The 26,263-nt window shown below is 38.1% G+C and overlaps 1 protein-coding gene across 2 annotated transcripts in view; it reads right to left on the bottom strand.

Annotated features, from left to right (window-relative positions):
- Window positions 1–546: 546 nt before the first annotated feature.
- Window positions 547–26,263, bottom strand: part of LOC124788078 (nuclear pore complex protein Nup98-Nup96) — a 135,068-nt gene continuing 109,351 nt past the window's right edge. For both annotated transcript variants that reach the window (XM_047255174.1, XM_047255172.1), the window contains 4 exons: window positions 19,809–19,936; window positions 13,741–13,971; window positions 9,615–9,868; window positions 547–3,520 (listed from right to left, as the gene is read on the bottom strand). In XM_047255174.1, the coding sequence (XP_047111130.1) occupies window positions 3,506–3,520; window positions 9,615–9,868; window positions 13,741–13,971; window positions 19,809–19,936 (628 nt within the window). In that variant the 3' untranslated portion in view covers window positions 547–3,505. The remainder of the gene's footprint in view (window positions 3,521–9,614; window positions 9,869–13,740; window positions 13,972–19,808; window positions 19,937–26,263) is intronic.

Below are 26,263 nucleotides of genomic sequence, written 5' to 3'. Positions count from 1 at the left end.
AAGGCAGCCCGGGTTCGATTCCTGGCAGGGGACTGGGTGTTGCATGTCTATCATCATTTTCATCATCATTGGCACACAAATTGCCGAAATGGCATCGACTAAAAAAAAAAAAAAAAAATTGCAATACAGCGACCAAATCCCAAAGGGGATATCCCGGCCAATAAATGCCATACGATCATTTCATTTTCATTTTTATTTTCTATCTGCCATCCAGAGCTAGTCTGAATCATTAATAAAAATTTGTCTTTATAATAACCTACAAAGAACAATATAAGAAAGTTTACAATGAATGTACAACAACAGACAATTTTTGGATAACCATCGCTTGGAGGAGATGGTTAACACAAATGTAGCACAATTTAGTTCCGAGCTACTTTTGTACACTGACAGTGCTGGGGCCATAGTTCAAATCAAGCACTGAATTATTCTCCTTCTTCACTAGTGAAAGAGAGTGTAATTTCTGAACACTTTGAATAAGACAGGAAAAGAAATCAATATTTGCAATCTCACAACACTTAAAGCACACAAATTAATTTAATTCAGGGCTGGAATAACACAAGGTCTTTATCTAGTTGTGTATGTATACAAACAGCTGTACACCATATCTATCACTTTTATCATGTAAATAACCATAAACACATTCAAAAATTTTACCACATCATCCTGTTACTCTACTTATTAACTTTCAAATCATCAATTTGTCTCTGCAGTCGACAGATAACTGTTTTAATACTCACATTCAGCATGTGTTCACACGACATTCTTTTCACTGCTTCTGGGCTACATGAAAACTTGTAATTGTAAAGTTACTTCAGAAGAAGGGAAAATGGTTGTATGCTTTACAAAACAGTACAGTAAACAATGAGCCAAACAGGTATTTCAACCAGACCATTTTACTGCAACTAATCAATACGTAAAATGAGTAGTAAACTTCCTGTTTCTTAATAGCAACACCACCTTGATGACCAATTTTTTAAAAATATTTACATACATTATGAGTTATTAAAGGTCTGTTACTGCAATTCACTTAACTTCTTCCAAGTTAGGTAATTTAATTTTTACTTTACACAACCAATGAAACAGGTCATTACGCATCACTTACTTAACTTACTTATATCTCAATTCTAAACTACACAATGATACAATAAAGCTCAAGTTACACAGACACAACAACTTATAAAATATTATCCGCAACGCTGAAATATGAACTACTAAGTAATGGCTAACTCAAAATCAGCTGTGTTGAGTTATTCTTCACTGCATGTTCATAAACAAAAATATAGTTTCACTCACATTAATTGCTGTATATAGGTGGGAGAACATTCACCAAATAAGAAAATACCAAATGATATGTACAAAAAGATTGATAATTTTTCGGCACAATGTAATTATGCTTATTAATAGAATTCTCGCATTTTTTTCAGCAACTGTTTAATTTCATTACAGAAACAGTACAGGGGTCTAAATAACATTTTCTGGAAAAGCTAAAGGTAATATTACTACTTAATAACTGTCCTTCTATGCATAAAAGTTGAAGCACACACACAGCACAGAAAAAATATAAATTACAAAATAACTTTGAATTCAATAGCATCAACACCACACACATGCTGCACCAAGCAACTGGTAAAATCCTCATATATCACAAAATCCACTGATACAATGGTTCTTATTAAATTAAAATTGTAAATAACCCCTAAAACGTAACAAAAGAAACATTTTAGCTAAAGGTCGGTCAGAGTCTCCTCCTCCCTTTTACACACACACACACACACACACACACACACACACACACACAAAATGAAGAATCAAATATCTGTGAAGATCATCGATTTAAAAAGGTGAAACTGAGCACCTGCAAAGAAGAATGAAGATATCTATCACTTTAGAGATAAGATGTGAGCAAACAAAGCTGTTCCAAACAGATGCCACATGTGATTGTCACACCTAAAACAAATCCTTAGAAGTACTGATACAGCACCACATACGGCGGGAAAACAGCATTCCTCTGCAAATCAGATTTAAATAATAATAATAATAATAATAATAAAATGCTATACACACTGTGTTGATGAAAAGAAGCTGGGTCCAGGAGAAACAATTGTCAGAATGCTAAATTAAGTTTCTCGTCATCCCTAAATGACCAATTAACAAAAGAGCAACAACATTATTAATAATAATAATAATAATAATAAAGTATATGCATATACAAAGATTTGACATCCGAAGTAAGAATATTACTCAAATTGTACACTTGCAAGACCCACAGGTCACTTTAGCAGAATTTTGATATTGCTGCGGCTTCTGGAAAGCATGAAAATGAAATGCAAACATGTCACAAATTATGTGGCGTGAATAAGTTTTTTTAAATTGTCACACGGTCACATATGGTACTGAAAAAATCTAAAAATGAACATAATACCAGAATGGTGAACACACTCAGTCGCTCAGAATAAAATCAGCAAACTCATGCCAGGAACAAAACTTAGCTAATGATTTACAATTAATGAAAGAGGAATGAAACAACAACGTGCATTCTAACTCAGCTGTATTATGTTGCACAAGACATATTTAAAACTACAGTAAAACAGAAAAACATGGAATTCTCTCATTTACCTGTATGAACTGATCTATTAACTAAAATGTTCTTCAAAAAAGATTTATTTAACAGTAATAATGAGTTATTTGAACAGATATTATAAACAAACTTGAATAACAACAATGTACAGCTTAAATACACTTATCTTAGGAACATACTCAGAAACAACCATTATAATTTCTATCTCTATGAAGTCAGTCCTAAATAATGATTCATACAGTAATAATAAAAGTTTTGTCCATAAAATGGTCAGTGACTGTATGCTTCATTTTCACCATGTGTTAAACAATTGTTTTCAATACAATGATAACAGATAAGCCATTTATGGGCTGAAAATTATCTGACGTTGTACTATAGCAGAAATAGGAAAGCTGTAATACACATTAAATTTCTTTAAAAAATAAACATTTCTTCAAATGACAATGATGCATACATTACTGACAAACTATATATGTTCTAATCAACTATTGATAATACAATTCAACAGCAGGTAAACTGCATAAAATTAATAGAACTTCAGTTACACATTAACAGTGCAGGCTGCAAGAACTCAAGCACAAGGCATTATAAAATAGTCTGATGACCCTTACTGCCAGTGCTTCAGAATAACACAGGGACGACACAGTTGCTAGAAACAACTGATTCAAAAATCAAAATCAGAAAGTCACAATAAAAGTCTGAATTTCTTAAGCACTTTCACATGATGCTAGATATGTCTCTTATGGATGGATACATTTCTTAGGAAATTTTTAAAGCAATATCAATTTAACGCTGGAGGAAAGGTAACCAACAGTATGAGATCCTGCTACGTACATTTATTTTCCATGCTGTAAGACATCAGAAGTTGCTTGCTGAATACTTCTTGTTAGTTGAAACTCCAAGTTGCAACTGACACTTTAATTCTGCTCAGAAATGATCAACCTGAAAGGACAAATTTTATGTGCCACATTAGAAAGCTATGTGAAAGGCATCACCACATAAAATATCTCTTATATGACTTCTCTTAATATACAAATAAAGGAAATTAGGAGAAGGAAAGTACGTAATTAATCAGTCACACTGAATGCTAATCCTTAGAAACAATCTGACATGTCTAATACAACATTACTATAAACACAACATACAAGAAATTCGCTCCTTTGGTGCCAGTAGGTGAAATAGAAGTTATAACATCACATTACAGATCTAAAATAATTCCTCTTACACTAAAAGATCATGTTTCGAAATGTGACAACAGAATTATGAATTGCAAGCTGACAGCACAAAGATCAACTTGCAAGCAACATAATAAAATTAAAAGTATACATTTGCACGAGAAAAAGTAAATGAAAAATAATCCATGACAAAAATGTTCACACAACGAAGATCTCTGAGATTTCACAAGAGTAAATTCAGTAAAATCGTTTAGTGCCTCACATCCTGTGGCTCAATACTCTGCAGACAAGACACTTGCACTTAACACTGAAATAACTGCCACTGTCGTACTTTCCCACAAGCTTCTCAGCTATCGTGTATCTTGGTGGTGCAGCAATCAATGATATTACTTTCCTTTGCTGTTGTGGTTACAGAAGTTTTTCTCAAAAGATCTGGAACTTTTGAAACAGGGTTCAAGTGATAGATGAGAAATTTCATATTACACTCACATTCTTCTGCTCTGGCACTTTCAGAATTGTTTGTATTCACTGTCAAAGATAAATAAATTCACTGGGTAGATAGGTCTTGAAAATGTAACCCGGAAAGACAACTCCAAACCCTTCACTTAAAATTGTTTGTAAACACATCCTTTAAATCACAAGATTCATTAAAAATGTCACAATTTGAACTCAACAACTACAACCCTGGTACCAACAGATTCTGAGAGTGTGAAGATTGCTTCTGTCCAAGTCAATTCAGCTAGGTCGATGAGTGTCGCATATGCCTTCAACCAGACAATTGTCGGAGACATGTCTGGAGGCAACCCAGTCAGGCTAAACGCCTTAGACACACTGACAAGCGAGGTTCTCTGCTGTTTAGGGGTGGTATTATGTGGGGCCAACATACGCCACTGATGGTCAAGGAAGGCGCCGTAACGGCTGTACGATACATGAATGCCATCCTACAACCAACAGCGCAACTATATCGGCAGTATATTGGTGAGGCATTAGTCTTCATGATGACAATTCGTGCCCCCATCGTGCACATCTTGTGGATGACTTCCTTCACAATAACGACATCGCTTGACTAGAGTGGCCAGCATGTTCTCCAGACATGAAGCCTATCGAACATACCTGGGATAGATTCAAAAGGGCTGTTTACGGACGACGTGACTCACCAACCACTCTGAGGGATCTACGACGAATCGCTGCTGAGGAGTGGGACAATCTGGACCAGCAGTGCCTTGATGAACTTGTGAATAGTATGCCGTGATGAATACAGGCATGCATCTATGCAAGAGGGCATTCTACTGGGTATTAGAGGTACTGGTCTATACAGCAATCTGGACCACCACCTCTGAAGGTCTCAAAAAATAGTTCAGATGGCTCTGAGCACTATGGGACTTAACATCTGAGGTCATGAGTCCCCTAGAACTTAGAACTACTTAAACCTAACTAACCTAAGGACACCACACACACATCCATGCCCGAGGCAGGATTCAAACCTGCGACCGTAGCAGTCGCGCCTGAAGGTCTCGCTGTATGGGGGTACAACATGCAATGGTTGGTTTTCATGAGCAATAAAAAGGGCGGAAATGATGTTTATGTTGATCTCAATTCCAATTTTCTGTACAGGTTCTGGAACTCTCGGAACCGAGGTGACGCAAAACTTTTTTTGATGTGTGTATGTCTACACATTAAAGAGTACACACATTCAAAATGCAGCTGTCATCTTTGCAATGGAGCTGAAATGCAGTGTCCTATCTTTCAAAGAGATGATATCTTAGAAAATTACTCAGCTATAGTCAGTACTTTCATGGGTGGTCATGTGAACGCTACTACTGTATAATTTTTCAAAGACAGAAACAAATTTGAAACTGCCCTATTTTTCATACAGAATGAAGCAATTAATGAATTTCATACATTCTCCTTGGCCTTTTATAGCTCTTCCTTTTGTAGTGCAATAAGTAGGTAGCTTACCTACATAACAGTTAGTTTTAAACGTTCAGGTCACTACTCTCTTTTCACTCATCATCAAGCAACATAACTTAACAGTATTTTGGGGGAATTTGTCTGTCATGTTGGCAGCTGTTGCTTGGTGGGCTCACAGCAATAATATGAATCACTCACTCCTCAAAAATATGTTGTTGCTTTTGTCGACATCTTCTCCAATCCAAAGACTGGTTTCACGCAGCTCTCCATATCTGTCTACACCTTGTATGCCTCTTCATCTCTATGTAAATACTACAAACTGCATCCATTAGAACTGGCTTACTGCAGTCAATATCCCCTAACACACACACACACACACACACACACACACACACACACACACACAGCCTCTCCAATACCTAATTTACTATCCGTTGATGCCTCACAACATGTCCTATCAACCAATCTCTTATTTCAGTCTAGTTGTGCCATAAATTAATGTCCTCCCTCATAATTAGTTATCCAATCTAATCACTTAATATTCAGCATTCTTCAGTAGCACCATATTTCAAATCTTTTCTATTTTTCTCTTGCATTTTCGGTAAACATCCTAGTTTCACTATTGTTAAGGCTATACTCCACACAAATGCTTTCAAGAACAAATGCTTCTGAACATTTAAAATTTATACCTGTCACCCATTTTTCTTTTTCAGGGAAGGTTTTCTTGCTATTTCAAGTCTGGATTTTATACACTCCTTACTTCTGCTAATGTCAGTTATTTTGCTGCTCAAATAGCAAAACTTAGCTACTATTTCCAGTGTCTCATTTCCTGAATTAACTCCCTTAGTATCACAAAATTGAATTCAACTGCAGTCTATTACCCTTCTCTTAATTCTGATGATATTCCAGCAGTATGCAGAACTGACTCCACACAAGAAGATGCAACCTGAATGTAGACAGTGTACTAAGATTTGTCTATTGTTCCTCTGATGCCTTCGCTCGTTGATCGTTCAAAGCTACCTATTTATCTTTTCTTCTATTTCTTTCACGTATTTCAGTCAATTGTTACCTAATGCTCTCTTTGAAACTCTCAACAACTTCTGGTCGTTTGAACTTATCCAGATCCAATTTCCAAAATTTGCTGACTTTCTGCTACTTCGCAGATTTTGTCCTGCAGTTCATAACTAGTAAATTATGATCAGAGTGCATATTTGCCCATTGAAGTATTTTTCAGTTCAAAATCTCTATCTGTGTGGAACCTTCCAGTGTCTCCATGTCTCTTTCACGATATCTAAATTAAGTGTGATAGCAAGCATCAACTTGTGTTCTGGACAAACTTCTACTTGTTAATTTTCCTTCTTATTCTTTTCTCCTAGTCCGTGTTCTACTACTTTTCCTTCTCCTCCTGTCCCTACTATCAAATTCCATTTCCTACTAAATTTCTGTCTGAAAATACTGAATAATTTCTTTTATGTCATTAAATATTTGTCCAATTCCTTCTTCATCCGTAGAGTTAGCAGGCGTACTATTGTGGTAGGTAGTGACATACATATACACTACTCAAATGTAGTTGACTGAACGACAAAGCCAATGACAAATTTTGGCAATTTCTTTTGGTTGTTGCTGCGGAAGCTGCTGCTCAAGTCAAATAATAAGTGAATCATCTGTTCTTATTGTTTTGTTTGTCTGTTCCTGTCCATCAGTACATTTTTCTTCTCCCACATAATGGGAAACATATTTCAGGGTTTAAATTGCTTCTCAATTCTGTTGATGAGGTACAATGAAGGCAATTTTACTGCAGTTTGGATGTGACAAACTTTGCACTTCCTACTAAGAATATTTATATCAAAGCACCTGCACATACACATACCTAAGCCCAAGCATCAGTTCTCTTAACATGTATACTCACAATATGATCAGTAGTTGTCTTCTTCCATGCAGAGGAGACAGATGTCATCAATGTGAGAGCTGAATAAAACAATTTAAAATGGTATCTGGACTATGCCATTCTCTCAAAATTTGGCAAGAATTTGAAATTAAATACATTGAATCCTACAGTAGAATTTCCTCTCAATTTATGTAATCAGGTCAGTGAGTAGGTTCACCTATTAAAATGACAATAGTGGACAGATAATGAGGTAAATTACAGGAGTACGATATACAATGTGTCCCTCCTACGAGTCGTCATACACATTTTCTCTGGTGTTTCGGCAAATATTTCCAATTTCATTTTGACAGTGTGTAAGTAACTGCAGCCTGCCCAAACAAATACTGCTCATTATGTCTTTCAAGCAACATGCAGTGTCAATAGAAAGCATCTGTTTACCCATTACAAACAAAATGGTTTTGAAAGTGGAATTTTACACACCCTTTTGATAGAGCAGTCCCTAGTGTAATAAGTGTGATATTAATATGTATTAACAGGGGCAGTAAAACATTAAGAATAACCAGTGCTCCAGCAGCAACAGTTCCATCCTGGCCTGCATTGATTGTTACTACCATGCAGCACTGTTCAGTTGCTACTGGAATACTGGTTATTCTAATTTTACTGTCGCTCTTAATACATATCGATAAAAGAAATATCGCATTCAACTTATTTGGGACTGCTCTATCACACTGTTACGTAAAATTCCACTTTAAAAAATCATTTTATTTGTAACTGGAAACAAATCGTCACTTTCTGTTGACACCGGCCATCGCATGAGTGACACGATAAGCAGTATTTGTATGGGCTAGCTCCAGCCATACACCGCAAAAATGATATTTGAAATACCTGCTGAAACAAGAGAGAAAATGCAGCTAACATCTCGTAGAAGGAGCCAGGTCTCTTCAAAAAAAGATTACAGTAAGTGGCAGTATCAACAATGACTGTTTACAGACTTGCCAAGGTATTCATTTCAAGGATAAAATAAATTGATTAAAATTACTTTTGAGAATTGTAGATATGCTATGAAGGAATTATGGATTTTAAAAGAAATAAAAATGAAAGTACGGGGAATAACAGTATCACAGCAACATTGGAAAGTAAAAGATATTGGCATAGTGAGATTTAGCCCATCAAAGAAATGTCTTCACATCTGAAGAAATGCAGTTGGTGAGTGGTTTCCACAGTTTAATTTCCCTTATTTGTCACACTATCAAACTTTGAGCTTATACTAACTTCTCGAGCCAAATCTAAGTTTCAATCCAGTATAAAAAATAAAATGTTTCTACAAAACAGCTCTTTCACATTTAATCTTCCTCTTCTGCATAAGTTATAGCGGTACTGACTTTCCGCAGTCAGTAATTTGCATTATAGTCTTATGGTATGACAACAGAACCAAATACTTCCATGTTTGATGGATCAACACAAAACATTAAGCTTTAGTGACACTAGTGTGCAGAATTCTAATGACTAAACAATGGAAAATCCTGGATGGAATAACAGCAATAGAAAAAGGAAAGATTGCTACTCACCACAAACTGGGGGCATCAAGTCAAAGACAGACACACAGAAAAAGAATACTATAATGTGTGTACAGACAACATTTTTTCGGCTTGTCTGTGACTCAGCACCTCCTCTATGTGGTGAGTTGCAATCTATCCTTTACATAGTGTTGTTGAATTTTAATGGCTCATATCTGAACTTTGCAATAGTTTATGAACAATAACCAGTGCAGATTCATCTATTAGAAATGTAATGAGTTTAACAAATTTTTTAATTAACAGTCGTCAGTAAGATATATGACATGAAAAGAAGCAAAATTTGAACTTCTGTAAAATTTTACAATCCTCGCATTGTAAAGTAAACAATATGTAATTAATATGTACACAGAAACAATAAATTAATTCATTCTGATGTCACAAAAATCACTATAAACAAGCAACACTACATTTATATGATACAATGATACACCATCATGAGAAGCAAAAACACACGAACACTTCCTAGAATCAATATTTATACATACCTTGAACACCCAAGACCCAGTTTGTGGACGATATTCGACAAATCTAGCGCCCATGCGAGAGCAAACACGCCTTAGTTTCTCTTCGAACCCAAGAGCAACAAGAGTGTCTGGATCACGTATTAGCTCATGGCTGGACTTGTCTTGAGGCCACACACGATCCAAAGTCACTTGAGCACGCCGGTTCAGTCCCTCACCAAAAGGCGGCTTGACATTATCATCAGGGTAAAGCAGTACTTCCTTATGGCGAAAATGTACTGAAATATTCAGTGAAGGCAATCATCACATAAAGCGAACTCAAAAATATATTTTTAACATCTCTTTCAATCTCGCACAAAACTAAATCTGGAGATTCATTTGATTCACAGAAATGACACTCACAGAATACTCCAACGTTAATGAATTTTCTGTTAAATGTGGTATTCATTAGGCTAGAACAACGTATTTAATCCCAGAGAATGCATTCCCTTCATTATTTCTTACTTCGTAAGCCAATGAGTGAAGAAGCCATTTTTAGAAATTACTGCCTCATGCTTTTAAATAATGAAAATTAGGTATACAGTAAAGTGCCCAATGCAACTGTTTCCTTTCATTCTGTACAAATTCCTGGAATATGTTCAAACACTGCACTACATTAACAGTATTTTTTTTCCTAATTGTATTTAAATTCTGGTCATCAAAAGGTCATCCTCAGTAAGCATTTCCTGAACTAAATATGTGTGTTTCATTCAGCCAGAAGGCTGCAAACATTTTTGCAGCAGAATTATTTCGCTATTAGATAACTAGCAACCAAAGCTTTAGCTTTGGTGTCATTACAGAAACAACACATTTCTTGGACTCATATTACACAATTATTACAACCTTTACCTGGAAATACAGTGGCCAAAATAAATGTTGCATACTGAGGAAATTTTAATATTGAATGTTCTGATTCAGAAATATATCAATACATTAGTTTGTTTGTAATGTAATTCTATCAGAAACAGTCCTTTTCTCTACCACGAGGGTGCAGTACATGTAATCTACGGCAACTGTTTCACCTGTAAAGACTGTAGTGCTAGTGCCGTGTGTCATTACAATAGTTGTGTTGCTATAGAATGGTTCAGATAACAACAATGTATGATCAGAAACTATTTATAGACACTCTAATGGTGAAGGGAATGAGACTAGTGGACAATGCAGTGAATGTTGCCGTGAATCAAAGTGATGTCTCCACCATCTGGAACAAGTTTCTAGTGACACGATTGGTTGAAGATCGTCACAGACATGGCTGTGGATGAAAATGGAATAGGTTTTAAGAACCGATATGTGCATTTAACAGCAAGCAGAAACCCTCTACACGGCAGCAGTGCAAACAGCCACAGAAGTGCAGGTGTTAACACAAATGATATGAAACAGACTCCACCCACAGCTCTTCCTGTAAATCGAGTCTGGAAGGTGAGGAGGGAGGGGGGAGGGGGGGTGTCTTTCTGTTGCATGTGCATGAAACCACTTGCAGTGGACTAGGCAGCAGCGTGATACAATACTCTTTTCTGATGAGACTTACATCACTCTCAACCCTGACAATTCAGATATTCATGTGTGGTGGCAACAAGAGCTACTTTTACAACCTAACTGTATTGTAGACCGCCACACGTATCAAGACGGTTCAGTCATGTTTTGGAGTGTGAAGAACTAGGATCACATCCTTGTGTGCATTGTGGCTCCATTTGGTGGGTGTATTGGATTGCAATTCAAGCTGATGGATGGCAATGTGTGCCACCACCGTCACAATCTTGCAAATACTTTCCTGATAAAGCACAGAATCAGGTGGAAGGAATGGCCTCCACACTCTCCACATCTTAACTGCACTGAGAATGCATAGGGCATTCTAAAACCAGTGGTTTGCAATCGTCCTTTCCCATGAGGGACCATTAGTCAACAAAATTTTACTTTTTTCTATAACTGGCATGAAAAAAGATGATCTTTATGTTTTTGGGTGCACTGATAATGAAAATGCAAGATTAGCTCTTGTTTTGAAGTTATGCCCCAAGTTTGTTACACTTGAACAAAGGTATCCCATACTAACTTTTCATCACCTGTCAAGATGGTGTTGGAATGCTCATTTTTGTACAGTTTGCTTATCTGGAGACCCATGAAAATCCCCTCTTTTATTCTCGACTCGCTGACATATGGAAATTTCTTGCACAAACAGACAAATGCTTTTCCAGTTTTGTCCATGGCCTTAATTTTTTTCATTAGGCCCAATTTTACATTAAGGGCAAGGAGTATTATGTTACTGGATTTGACAAGTGTTTCATGCATAATATTGAGGGATTCTGGTTCAAGAGACTGCATCTTAGACAAATCTTTCTCTTTATAATGAAGTGTTTTGGCATGGCTGTCCCAGAGATGCGGGATGCAACAGAATTTGGTGTAGCCATGTTGTAGTCCACATAATACGCCTATTACGTTCAGACCCCCAGAAATCTGTCATTCAAACTCATCACAGTTCAATAGCAATGGCAATTGTTTCATCTTATCATTTCTTTCTTTCACATAACGTGCATATGCAATTGGAATCAATGGTAACACATTGCCATTATGCAGTAGTACACACTTGAGACTTACTATGGAGGAGTCGATGAATGATCTCCACTAATCACTTTTATAATCAATGCCCATAGCTGCCTTTAGTCCCTGTGCATCACTATAAAATACTAAGTTCTTTTCATTTTCGAAAAACGGAAGCAATGGCATATGGTGGTTACAGAATGCAGTCATATTAACTGTCTTATCGAGACAGTTCTACTCTTGCAGTTCTGACACCAACAGTTCGGCTTTACCTTTCAGCGATTCCATATCTCTCATTAGTTCATTAAGTTTACACAGAGTTATTTTGTAAATCTCTGTACACTCATCATTACACACAAAATCAGGATCTTTCAAAGAACTGCATTTTGAAGGTGACGGTGTAGCACTAGTTTCACTACTGCCCTCATCACTATCACAATAAGTTGAGACAGGCAGTCTGTTTCCATGAGGCACAGGTCCCATGCTCGACAGGGTGTTATGATATGTCAAGGAAGACTGTTTTCCTCTTGGAAATACCATGTGTTAATGGATTTCTCATACAAAAGTAACAATCATTCACATGGTTTGATGGTTCTCCCCAGAGCATGGGTATAAAAAAGCCCATGGAAGATCTTTTACAATTCAAACACGAATGAAACTTGTCCGTGTCCCCAATTTCACAGCCAAAGTACAGTCTGTATGCCTTCCTAATACATGGCGTGACTGGCCTCCACTGCGATTTCCATGTAGCCTGTCTGCAAATGAAGTGAAAGTTGTCAGCACTATTTACACATTTATGACGCAAATTGAACCACAGGAATTACAGTGCTCACACGCACTAACTACACTTAAGTAAAATGTTCACCCAGCACACGAACAGAACACAGCTTGTACAGATTGAATCTATGCTTAAATGAAACACGTTCTATTCCTCTCTTCCCCTTCCCCTTCTCCTTCTCCTTCTCTTCTTGCTAGGAGCCCAGCCTAAAAATAGTACCAAAAAGACACAGCTGTTGTTGCGTGAAACTTCATCACTCTGTCTGCCAGTATTGGGATTTTGAAACCTATGTGGGAAGGGATTGACAATGAATGCTAATAAAGTATAAATACAATTAAATGCCCACTCTTTACTGTGGAAGCTGCCATTTTCATTACCAGTGTCGTCAATATAGTAAACAAACACACACTTCATACCAGTTACATTTTCACTGTTGGCCACTGTTATGAGGGCCAACAGATTCATAAACAATGCATCATGCAAGCTGACAATGAGAGGGAACTGTAGTATTTGCAATGGAATCCTTTGTAAGGTTTTTTGGTGTCCATCAAGTGGGAAAGTGTTTATCTTCTTTATTTTTGTTTTCTTATGACTGTACCTGGCTGAACAAAATCAGTTCTGTTTCCTGTTACATTCAGTATTGTAAATGAAGCAATATGCAACATTTATTTTTACCAATGGAAAAAAAGGCCATTCCAAATTTTTCCAGCAGCAGGTCATTTAAAAGAAGAGTTTCTTAATGCTGAAGCAAAGACAGCCTCATGAAGAATAATTCAACTTTTCGAATGAAATACTTACCTATTTCATCTAAATTGAGACCCGCAACATCCATCTGATCTGGGAAGAAGACGTTCCCATAACCTTCTCGCCCAACAGTAAAGTTATCAACAATACAGCTACCATCAGACTCAACACAACTTGCCAGTTCATCTAGTGAGGGAATTGTATAATATCCAGCACGTGTCAAGACAATTCTTGCAGGGTGCTGTTCCACAGGACCACCTGCTTCTGCATCATTATTCCTCTCTCCTGTAACAAGTTTGTGAAGTATTAAATCAAACAGAAAGAACCACTCCCCTATAAATCATATGAGGTAGGCAACCATTCCCTTGAAACTCATACAAGAACAAGTAACCATTCCCCAGCAGACAAACTCTCCTAGGTTGTACCACAATTTCTCTTTAACAAATGTCCAAGTTCGTGCAAAAACCATGCCACATTATTACAAAGACCTGAGCAAAGACAGCGAAGGGAGATCAGAAGTTGCACTGTTCCACATTTATGCTGATTGCTGTAAATACAGTTTTTCAAAACAGATGTTATTATGATTTACACATTCTGAATTAATCTACAGTTATTTATTGGTGCACCTAGTCTAATGAAGTCCCATATTTTGGAAACAATTTCAAATATTTGTCACTATATCATTCCTACATTACATTAGGTATTCTTTGGTAGATTAAGTGGCTTTATGCCATTCAACTGTTCAAACAATGTAGAAGACACAAGGGTGACTATATGAACATCTTAAGTATTATTTTACACATTAAAAATTTTAATAGTCTTCATCAGAATAAAATTTAATACTACACAATAACTAGTTTCAGTTGACTAACAACAGTTTTCAGATCTGCTGTAGCAAATTTAAAAACTATCCTTCAGTTAATGTGAAAATCACCTGACGAAATTTAAATATACATTTTGATAAAAGTATTAAATCACAAAAATATTAAAAACCTACCATGTTTACACTTTAATTGGCATCTAAGGGCAGTGTTAACCACAACAACATCGTTACAAAGTTTAACCCATTAATATCCAAAGGCTAGACAAAGTATGAACCCTAGGAGAATAACTGTTGTGTGTGCTGGCCCGCAACCAACACGGTTTGCCAGTTACAATTCACAGAAGACAAGCAAGGACAAACAGTTGTAATTTTGAGAAATAAACAGAAAAAAAGAATTAATGTTACAATGACACTTGTAAAGTTATGGAGACACATACATACATGTATATTAAATTGGTATTCCAAATATAAACATAAAATTCACAAAAACTGTGTCAAGACAGAAACTAATTATCCGATGATAGCTAGTTAAAACAAAGATTAAACCAAGAAACGTAGTTTCGGTCTTTTGAATAAATAAAAACTGAAAAGTACAGTGCTGCACTCTAATATTAACATTGATAGCTATGAAAAGGATAGGCTGCTACTCAACATAAAGATGACAGTAGTTACAGACAGGCACAATTGAAAGATGTTACACACTAAGATTTCAGCCAAAGCCTTTTTCAGAAGGCAAAGGAAAAAAACAAGCACACACATTCACACAAGCAGACACACGTCACACCACTCCAGTCGGACTGTAACGGTTGTGTTGTATGAAAGCTGCAATCTCACTTCTGATTGTGGGACAGTGAAGGGGGAAGGATAGCAGAGTACAGGTGGGGGGGGAGAGAAGATCACGCAGAATGCAGGGACCTGAAGACAATGGGACAAGGCTGCCAAGGGCAGTGTCACAACACTGTGTGTGTGTGTGTGTGTGTGTGTGTGTGTGTGTGTGTGTGTGTGGTTTTTTTTCCTTCTTTTCTTTTTTTTTGGGGGGGGGGGGGGGGGGGAGGAGGAGGGAGATGCCGATAAGGAGAGGATCAGAGAGGAGAAGACTCCGGTGGGTGCACTGGCAGAGAGCAAGCACAATGAGGGCAAGGGGACATAAATTGAGAGCAGGTTATAGGACAGAGGGGGCGGAAACTGTTGGGTGGAGGGTGTGGGGCAGTAGGTTATCATATGATGAGGATGGGATAATTTTGGGAGCCAAGAATGTGGGAGGGGGATATCCCCACACATCCCCAAAAACCAGCTTTAAAGAAGTGCCCCCTTTGTCACCCAATACCTGTCTGGACTGGAACAACTAAATTACATCCTTCGTCAGGGCTTTGATAATCTATCATCATGTCCCGAAATGAGGGACATCCCACCCAAGATCCTTCGCACCCTTTCTAAAGTGGTGTTCTGTCACCCACTTAACCTTCACAACATCCTAGCCCATCCCTGAGGAAGACCCACTTGCCCAAACCCCCCCCCCCCCCCCCCACACACACACATAGCACTTGCTATCCCAGTCCTGTCACAGGCTTAACCCACCCCATCAGAGGCCAGGCCAACTGCAAAAATACATGTCATATACCAGCTCTGCTCCTTTCACTGCACAGCTTTTTAATTGGTATGACTACCAACCAGTTGTCCACCAGGATGAACGGCTGCCACCGCACTGTGGTCAAGTGCAGAGTGGACCACCGTGTGGCACAACATCCAGCTGAACATAACACGTTTGATTTTAATGGCTGTTTCACAACCTGAGCCGTCTGGATCCTCCTCTCCATCAGCTGCTTTTCTGAAAACACTTTTCTGAAGTAATAAGCACGCCAAATGCTGTTTTATTCTTGGAATGAGTGTGCTCCCAAAGTAGTATTTCAATTAGAATTATTATTTAATGCCTTAGATTATCTACTTTATTAGTGCAAATTTAGTGTTTCAATACCATTAATGTTTACCTGTCTTGCTTTGTTTGCGTGTCTTAATTGTGCCTGTCTGCAGCTTAATGTGTCTTCTTTACAGTAAGTAGCAATCTAGCTTTTCCTACATAGAGCTTCCATTGTTTGATTTTATCTTAAAACAAGGTTGATGAAGTGTAACTCTGGAAGATAATTTACAATAATCTTTTAAAATATAACATATTTGGAACTCAAAATTTTAAAACTACCAACCAATGTACCCATAACCTCTCTCTCTCTCTCTTTTTTAAGCAGTCAGGAATAGAGAAGTTTTTTCAAGTATAACCAGTTTCGGAACAACAACTCCCTCCTAAGATATATCCTTGTCACTAAAGTAACTAATCAGTTCAAGAGCTAAGCAGTCTCCACCTGGCAGCACATGAAGGAAAGAAATTTATTTACTCAATGCTAAACAAAAAACCATGATTGGCAAGGCAATCACAGTCTCCTTACAACAGGAAAATGTAACTTATGTATAGCATTTAACTATCTATACATAGATTGGAGGGCAGTGTTGAGGGTAAAAATCGTAGAGGGAGACCAAGAGATGAATACACTAAGCAGATTCAGAAGGATGTAGGTTGCAGTAAGTACTGGGAGATGAAGAAGCTTGCACAGGATAGAGTAGCATGGAGAGCTGCAGCAAACCACTCTCAGGACGGAAGACGACGACAACAACAACATAGATGTAGATAAAGAGAAAGTGGTCATGGTCGTGTGTGTGTGTGTGTGTGTGTGTGTGTGTGTGTGTGTGTGTGTGTGTGTGAGTGCGCGCGCGCGCAAGTTGTGCTCATGGGAAGGAGTGCGTTTTTCTACTTCAAAAGGACGCCTTTTGTCCGAAAGCTTTATTCTACAGCAGTATTTTCATTGTGCCTGCCTGTGACTCAATGTCTCCTCTATATGGTGGGTAGCAATCTATCCTTTTCATAATACTGTTCTTTATATACACAATGTATGTGTCTCAAAGCATGTGAGTTAATAACATTTGTTGGAACTGTAAACTACAGCAAAAGGATTTTAAGATGATGTACCTTTCACCCATATTAAACATTTAGTTCATGCCAGTAGGTATACCTGGGCCGCTGAAACATGTCAACTGACAGTGCGTGTGTAGGTGGCTGTACTGCATTTGCATGGTTACAATCAATAGCCACTGCACACAGCACCACTGATATCCCCCAAATATATTTTGTAAATGTACATTGCAATCACCTGTGTATAAGCCATCACATAATAATGTATATGTACGTATAACAAAGAGCCTATTTTGGATTATGGAGAAAATAGCTAACGAGATAAAGAGTTTGATAACACATGAAACTGTGAAATAAATACATAAAAACCGAAGTTAATGACAGTGTCCATGAGAAGTTGTTCCAAATCGTTATTGTAACAGCTGCATATAATATGTCACATAATAATATAAACCTAAGCATAACAAAGAACACACTATCAACAATTATAAAACAGGTACATACTCTGCTGCAGAGTGAAATAATTAATTCTGGAAACATTTACATTATCCAATTTACAAAGTCAATGGTGCAAGTTCATCCAGTTCTTTACCATCATCTGAATTGGTGAGAAAACAGTCATCATCATCATGAGAAATCATTAATTGTTCATTGTCATTTATATCATCATCTGTAGTCCTTGCTTATCTCATAAGCTTATCAATATGGTCTACTTTCTTCCTCCATCAGGTGGCATCTACAACTGTAAGACCTTCACGTGATAGGCTTTCTGCTTCTGTTATGGTAAAAGACTTCTTATTATTTCTAATGTAGGTCTTAACATCACTCCCAATCAATTCTATTGGGTTGAAATGGGAGTGATAAGGTGGTAGACTAGTAACTATTTGACCCTGTTCCCTTGTAACTTCATCCACAACATACGTAGGCATCACAGGCTTACTTTGCCTCACAAGTGAATATAACAGCAGCTCTGTCAGACCCACATCCACAGCAACGTCTTTCACCAGCAACCACTGCAGCAGTTACCCTGTTGTCATTATTTGTAGGAGTTTTACCTGATATCACTGAAAGGTAACATGCATTATCCATTACAAATATTGCCTGAACACTGAACTGAAGCAAAAAATTTTTAGCCACTGCAGAAATCGTGGGTGGTCCAGGCCCTCATCATAGTCACATGTTTTCTTGACTGAAAAGCTAAAAGTACTTCATGCACATACTCGTTTGAAGAACCAACATCAGCAGCAATTAACCAGGCTCCTCTTCATGTTGGCTGATGACTGCTGCTATTCGGTGTTTATCAACTGTCCGCAACTTATCAACTGCTTCTGCAGAGCTGAACCACATTTCCTTAATCATATAATTGAAAGGAAATCCGTACCTACAATTTTATGTAAGAGGATATAATGAGCTTTTTCACACAACAGTTTTTGTCCATCTAACTTTTTAAAGTGGAAGCCTATACCTTGTAACACCTTTGTTATTGAGGGGTATTCTTTCCTACTATAATGTCCATAAACATGCCAACAAATTGCATCAGTTTTAGATAAACTGGGGTCTGCAAACAGGCAAGGCTCCTCCCCCACAGGTACTGAAAAATACAGTTTTGCCCACAGGGGTTTGCTACACATGATTTACTACAGTGTGTCTTAAGTCTTGAAACAGCACCCCTTTCTATATTACAGTACTTTTACTGAGTCCTAGAGTTGTCGAGGTATGCCCTAAAACTTTATCAGCAGGAACTGACGGATGCTCATGAACAACAACAAATTCTTTTTCTTGTTGGTGAAACTCACACGTCCTTCGTAGCCTGACTATTTAAAGGAAATCCACAACACAATGGATTATCACTAGGTAAATGACGTCTCTTTGATGTCATTTTTTCAATAAACAAAGACTTTAGTCAAGCAGTGACATAACACAACTATACAGAAGCAAATGGTCACATACTTGCTCACAATGCATACACACGAATAGCTACAGGGGAAAATCAATGTTGGAACTAACGTATGTTGCTGTGCTGTAACTGGTTCAGAAGTTGCTACATCTCACATTCCTCATTTGTTTATCAATCATACTGCCAACATTATGGTGTCTGTCGAATTACCTTTAAGTGACGTGTTTCGGTTGCCCCGCTATACATCACTATTATTTTTAGCAAATTAATTAACATAAATCAACATACTTTACAAAAATGCTCTAAACAAACACTTCAATACAGGAAAGACCATATAGCACTTATTTACACCTCTTAAAAATTACTAGTTCTTAACCAGTACAGGAGGAAGTAACAACTATGAAACATTTAATGTTAATCATTACAAGCATAATACATACCAGGTAATTCTTCATTAGCTCCAGTCCCTGCAGATATAGAAGACTGTTGCAACCTATCACTCAATGGCTCCACTGGCTGTTGTTCTCTTGCTTCCATTTCTGCACTATTCCGTGGCCGAACAGGAGTGCTAAATAACAAGATTCCAAGTTATTTATTTCTTTTTACACAATGTGTAAGGCAGTATCTCCAAACAGCACGTTAACACTTAAGGCGATTTAGGGATAAATGTACAATATACTGGGGAGGGGGGGGGGGGACAATTTTGTTGACTGATATTTTCTATTCCAAAATGTTGTAAAGAAGTAACTGTGTTAACACAAACATTACCACACCAAATATAATGTATTGATTTTGAGTGCTGTACATACAAGTTTACATAGTAGTGAATCATCAGATCTGGATTTTAGTTTGGAGAGGAAATAAGGAATGAAATGTTAGTCTAGCTGATGATGAGGTCAACAGAGACTGAGCACCAGCTCAGACTGGCCAAGGAGGGACAGAAACTGCCAGTCACCTTTTTAAAGGAATAATACCAGCATTCACCATAAGCTTACCACAAAAAAACCAATCCAATTCTCCAAAGTCACTCGGGGATTTGAACCCTGCCCATGAATTGTAAAGTGGCTTGCAGAGTACATATATAGATGTAGAGAACAAAGTGCTGGATGGATGGATTGGGCAGGTCTCGTATCCGGGTCTTCTACAGGTATATGAATCCCCAAGGCAATAAGATGGGAGTTGGAGTGGCATAGGGATGGACTAGGATGTTGTCTAGATTAGTTGGGTGACAGAATATCACTTTAGGAGGGGTGGGAATAATCTTGCATAGGATGTCCCTCACTTCAGGGAACAATGATAGACAATTAAAACCCAACTAAGAACATGGTGATATTGGGTGGCTAGTGCGGGCACTCCTGTGTAGTTGATTCTTGGGGTTGTTGGGAGGATAAGGAGTGTATGAGTGTACGGCGCAGGAAATCTGTATGCAGATTAGGTTTCGGAGGGGATGGTAGTGACTGTCTCGGCGTAGCTCTCATCACTATAGATATAACCTCTACTGATGACAAGATCATACTCTAGGGATTTTTTTGATGTGGAAAGGATGATAGTTGTCAAAATACAGTTATTGTTGGTGGTTAGTGGGTTTAATAAACTGTGAGATCAAAAGTATCGGGTCACCTGCCTGAAAATGACTTACAAGTTCATGGCGCCCTCCTTTGGTAATGCTGGAATTCAATATGGTGTTGGCCCACCCTTAACCCTGATGACAGCTTCCACTCTCGCAGGCATATGATCAATCAGGTGCTGGAAGGTTTCTTGGGGAATGGGAGCCCAACCTTCACAGGGTGCTGCAATGAGGAGAGGTATCAATGTTGGTCAGTGAGGCCTGGCACGAAGTTGGCGTTCCAAAACATCCCAAAGGTGTTCTATAGGATTCAGGTCAGGACTCTGTGCAGGCCAGTCCATTACACGGACGTTATTGTCGTGTAACCACTCCACCACAGGCCATGCATTACGAACAGCTGCTTGATCGTGTTGAAAGATGCAATCGCCATCCCCGAATTGCTATTCAACAGTGGGAGCAAGAAGGTGCTCAACATCAATGTAGGCCTGTGCTGTGAACGTGCCACGCAAAACAACAAGAGGTGCAAGGCCCCCTCCATGAAAAACACAACCACACAATAACACCACAGCCCCCGAATTTTACTGTGGGCACTATACAGGCTGACAGATGACGTTCACCAGGCATTCATCGTACCCACACCCTGCCATTGGATCACCACATTGTGTGCCCTGATGCATCACTCCACATAACATTTTTCCACTGTTCAACTGTCCAATGTTTACACTCTTACACAAAGTGAGGCATCGTTTGGCATTTACCGGTGTGATGTGTGGCTTATGAGCAGCCGCTCAACCATGAAATCCGCCTAAGTGTCATAATACTTGCAGTAGATCCTCACACAGTTTGGAATTCCTTTGTCAGCAGTCTCTGTCAGTCAACAGACAAGATCGGCCTATATGCGCCCCTGCACGTTTCCACTTCACTGTCACATCAGAAACAGTGGACCTAGGGATGTTAAGAGTGTGGAAATCTTGCATCCAGATGTATGACGCAAGTGACACCCAATCACCTGACCACGTTCGAAGTCCACGAGTTCCGCGGAGTACCCCATTCTGCTGTCTCATGATGCCTAAGGACTCCTGAGGTCACTGATATGGAGTACCTGCACAATGCACCTAATAAAAAATAAATAAAAATAAAAATAAATAAATAAATAAATAAAAACACAACTTATGGTTTTGGGGGTGTCCGAATGATTTTGATCACATAGTGTAAGTTCGGAGGTGTAAATGGAGCCATCAGAGAGGTCCAGGTAAATGTCCAGGAAGATGGGAAGTTGGGTTTATGAGGACCAGATGAAGCTGGTGGAAGCATAAGCGTTGAAGTTGTAGAAGAATGAGGGTAGTATGGCTTAGCCGTGAGTACAGGTCATGAAGGTATCATCAACGAACCTTGGTTTCGGGTTTTGGGAGGCTATGAAGGTTTCCTCCACATGGCTCATAAAAAGGCCATGGGACGATTGCCATATTGTGCACCAAGTACATTGTAACCCCTTCTTATCTGCACATGTCATCTGAGAACAAATAGTAAGACTCCCTGCAACACTGTGTGTTGCCTCAAACCATTGGAGAGGGACTAGCAGCAGCCAGACCAGCGAATTACAGTACTGCTGTGCAAACTATTGTGTTTAGTTAAGCTAAGAGGGTAAATGTCAAAATCGAATATTTATTTCCCTTCCAAACTTAATGGGGAGGCACTAACAATGACAAAGTCTAAAACAATTTTTCATTATTTTATTATTTTCCGGTAACCAGTTTTAAGTTATGCCACTTTTACACAACACTATTATTGCAGTGATAGTGCAGGCAACATTGAGGCAGAAATGCCCTTTACTGGGCACTGCTACTTCAATGTCATCTGCACTATCACTGCAACAACAGACTTGTCTGAAGACAGCATATCTTCAACTGGTTACCAGAAAATAAAATATTAAATAGGCATAGTCCATATCAATTCACACAGGTTAGGAATTTAGCATATGTTAAAATGAAGGACTAAGTAAGGAACACACGTTTTGTTTTCTCCAAAAAGTTTCTGTTCTGAGATACAGCCCTCCAAAGATGATGCGCATACTCTCTTTTCATTTGAAAGATAACTGCTTTATAATTACAAAGATATCCTCCATTTGGACTTATCTGTCAAAGTTCTTTTACTATAGTGTTCTGAACTTACTTTATAATTTCTGAAAAAAAATTTTTTCAAAAATACCAATCCATAAAATATATATATTTTTTATTAGTGCCATATAGTTCTACATTCCCTGAAAAGGAGAGCTTCCACTTTTAGGCTGAATGGGTTTTATAAAAAATTGAAATTTTTGCAATACATAAAACCTGTTTTATCATCACATGTAACAGTCACATAAGAATCAAAACCTAGCCTTATTTACCATAATTTTGGTTTTGAAGATGAGTAAGAGACTCATTTTTCAAGCATTTAAATGATTCCAAAATGTATGTGAAAGGTCCAAAGACTTAAAGGTTTCAATTTATACAACTTCTGTGCACTCTGTTTTGTACTCAAATTAGCCACTCAATGAACTAAAAATGTGTTCCACTGCCTCAGTATCTTCCTTTGATGTAGAGTGATGCCATCCTGTTGAACCAATAGGAACTGGAGCACATACAATCTTCAAACACTGTGAACAGGAAGTGAGCACTGATGACATTGTTGCTGTCCTTCAGCTGGAAACCTATATCCAGCAGCTGGTCCATGTGGTAGCAAAAAGTTTACTACAATTTCGTTTAACTCTTAACTGGTGTCTATAATCTTTTCAATCCACCAGTCACAGTCATAAACACACGCTACAATCTCTCTTCTCAGGTTATGAATCTGAATATTATTCTACTGTTTCCGAGGTGTTGGCAGAACGAACAAAATTTCTTCTTTCTGGCTCTTTAAAGTGTGTGCAATATGAGTTCACCCACCACTTTGAGTCCACAAATGTGTCTTCCGAATTTCTTTCACAGAAGTAGTTTGTTTGGACCAGTCTTCTTTTTTCTGCTCACGGATTTCTTCGATTTCCTCTTTGGACAAAAGAATGAGGGCTGGGGATATGTAAGATTTCACAACTCTCATAAAATCCTCAGCATTCTGCATTGCAGCTGTATTTGGTCTGGAAAGATTATGTTTTGTAGCGTGGTGCTTCAGCAGGCCTCCTAAAACATCACAAGGCTCCTTCCCATGACCAGTAGCACTGTACCCAGTCAGTTGGCACAAGCAACTTACTCAATTCAAACAGCTGGTAACGAATTTTAAAATGACTGGGAGCACCATCAAAAATAATGATGATCTTTCTACCCGTTTGCAGTTGAAGAATTTTGCACATTGCTAGCAAAGCATGTGCTGAGTCATGTCCTGTGTCATCACTTACAACTGCAACACTTGTGGTGTTGTTTTGAAAATGTCACTCCTGCAAAAATTGAAACCTGGTCATTACTCCAATGATACCCTTGTACTTCTCATGGGAGAATTGCAGACCAGTTCTCAACAAAATCACAGGGAAGCACTAAACATAGTTCTTCAGCATGTACACACCCTTTCACTTCTGAAATGTGTTGTTGCAATTTCTTCAGATGCTGGTGTGTTACTGCTTTCCCTGACCATTTAACAAGGTCATCAATGAAACTGTCAAAGGCAACAGTTTTCTTAATTAGTTTATTTTCCTCCCATGTCGCATATGTAATTTCTGAAGAGTTATCTGCTATGTCTTCCAGGCCAAGTGTCTTTAAATACAGTCCTCCTTTTCCAGGGCAGTCACTACATTCTTGAAACAAACAAGTATCTCACTTTACGTCACAGAGGACCAATGACTTCTTACACCCAACCAAGGTGTCATATGTCAAGTAGCCCAGTAAGTTCTTCGAAGTTACCACACGAAGTTACCACACGAAGTTACCACACGAAGTTACCACACGAAGTTACCACACGAAGTTACCACACGAAGTTACCACACGAAGTTACCACACGAAGTTACCACACGAAGTTACCACACGAAGTTACCACACGAAGTTACCACACGAAGTTAAAAATTCGCGCAGTACATACACGAACAGACATCTCTAGGTGGGTGTGGAACTACCCACTTAGGTCATAGTGCGTAAAATTTTAATCTTCCAATATGTGAAGTTGTATAGTTGCACTTATAAATTGCGAAAGTTTCTTTAATACTTTTGAGTCCTGTACCTCTTCACTTTCACAACTTTTTGACCTTCAACTGTTAGTTATAGTGTCTTTTTTTTGTTGTCACTGTGGCAAGAACAGTCCCATTTATCTTCCCGATAAAATGACTGCACTATTTGAACTTGAGCTGCTCCTACAGGATGACTATAATAGGGATCTGACCTTCCAAGCACTCCTTTTACAGACCTCACATTTCTTGATTTGTCTACCATGTACTATGATACCGATGGAATGTGGTTCAATATTGTTTTCTTTGTAAATGTCTCTGGAATAATAGTTAAGACTTGCACCTTTTCACTGTAGGATGCAAATATTCAACAGCTGAATTGATATTTGTGAAAAATTCCTGGCAAGAGGTGCAAGAGTGCTTTGGTTCATTTTCTTCTGAAGGTGGAATTTCTACTTTGAAGAGAGTGGTCAGTTTTGCTGCAGTGTATTCATCCATAGCTTTAGCAACTTCTCTGTTCTTTCTTGATGCACAGAGCTTATGACTTGACTTCACTGACCACAGTTTCTTAACCGGAGTAACACCTACCTCTGTAGTTGACTGGTTCAGGGTATTTAATTCTTCCTCTGTAAATGCAAAATCTGCAACATCTGCACCATGGGAGGCTTCACTTGTTCAGATACTATCATTGATGTTATGCAGTCAAAAAATTTAAAACACAAAAAGTCGTACTGGAAACATCTTCACTTTCAGAGTCTTTAAATGAGAACACTTATTCCCAACCTGAACAAAGTCAGTTTTTGTCTTATATATCACTCTTTTATGGATATGCAAATAGTTCACAAGACATTTCAAACAGTCCTTTTCACAAAACACACTGCAACTGTGTCAGCTGGCAAATTCCTTATGAAAACACAGAACTCGGTGGATGGTCTCAGATTTCTTAGAAGCCTCTTCAGTACACAAATTAGCACTGAACAACTACAATACAGAAACGTGAAATGAACAACCATGACAAAGAAACTGACAAGAAACTACAACAAAGTGAAAAGAAATATCTGCAACAACAAAGACAATACAAATAAACATTGTAACAAAGAAATTAGTAAGAAACAACTTCAGTGAAGACACACATTACCCTTCAAAGTTTTAAAAAATGATTTTTTAAAACAAAACCTGTCCAACTTAACAGTGGAAGC

This window comes from Schistocerca piceifrons, chromosome 3, assembly GCF_021461385.2.
Source record: "Schistocerca piceifrons isolate TAMUIC-IGC-003096 chromosome 3, iqSchPice1.1, whole genome shotgun sequence".
In the NCBI taxonomy this organism is placed as follows: Eukaryota; Metazoa; Arthropoda; class Insecta; order Orthoptera; family Acrididae; genus Schistocerca; species Schistocerca piceifrons.
The sequence above is the reverse complement of the archived record's forward strand: the minus strand, read 5'-3'. Positions and strand labels throughout refer to the sequence as shown.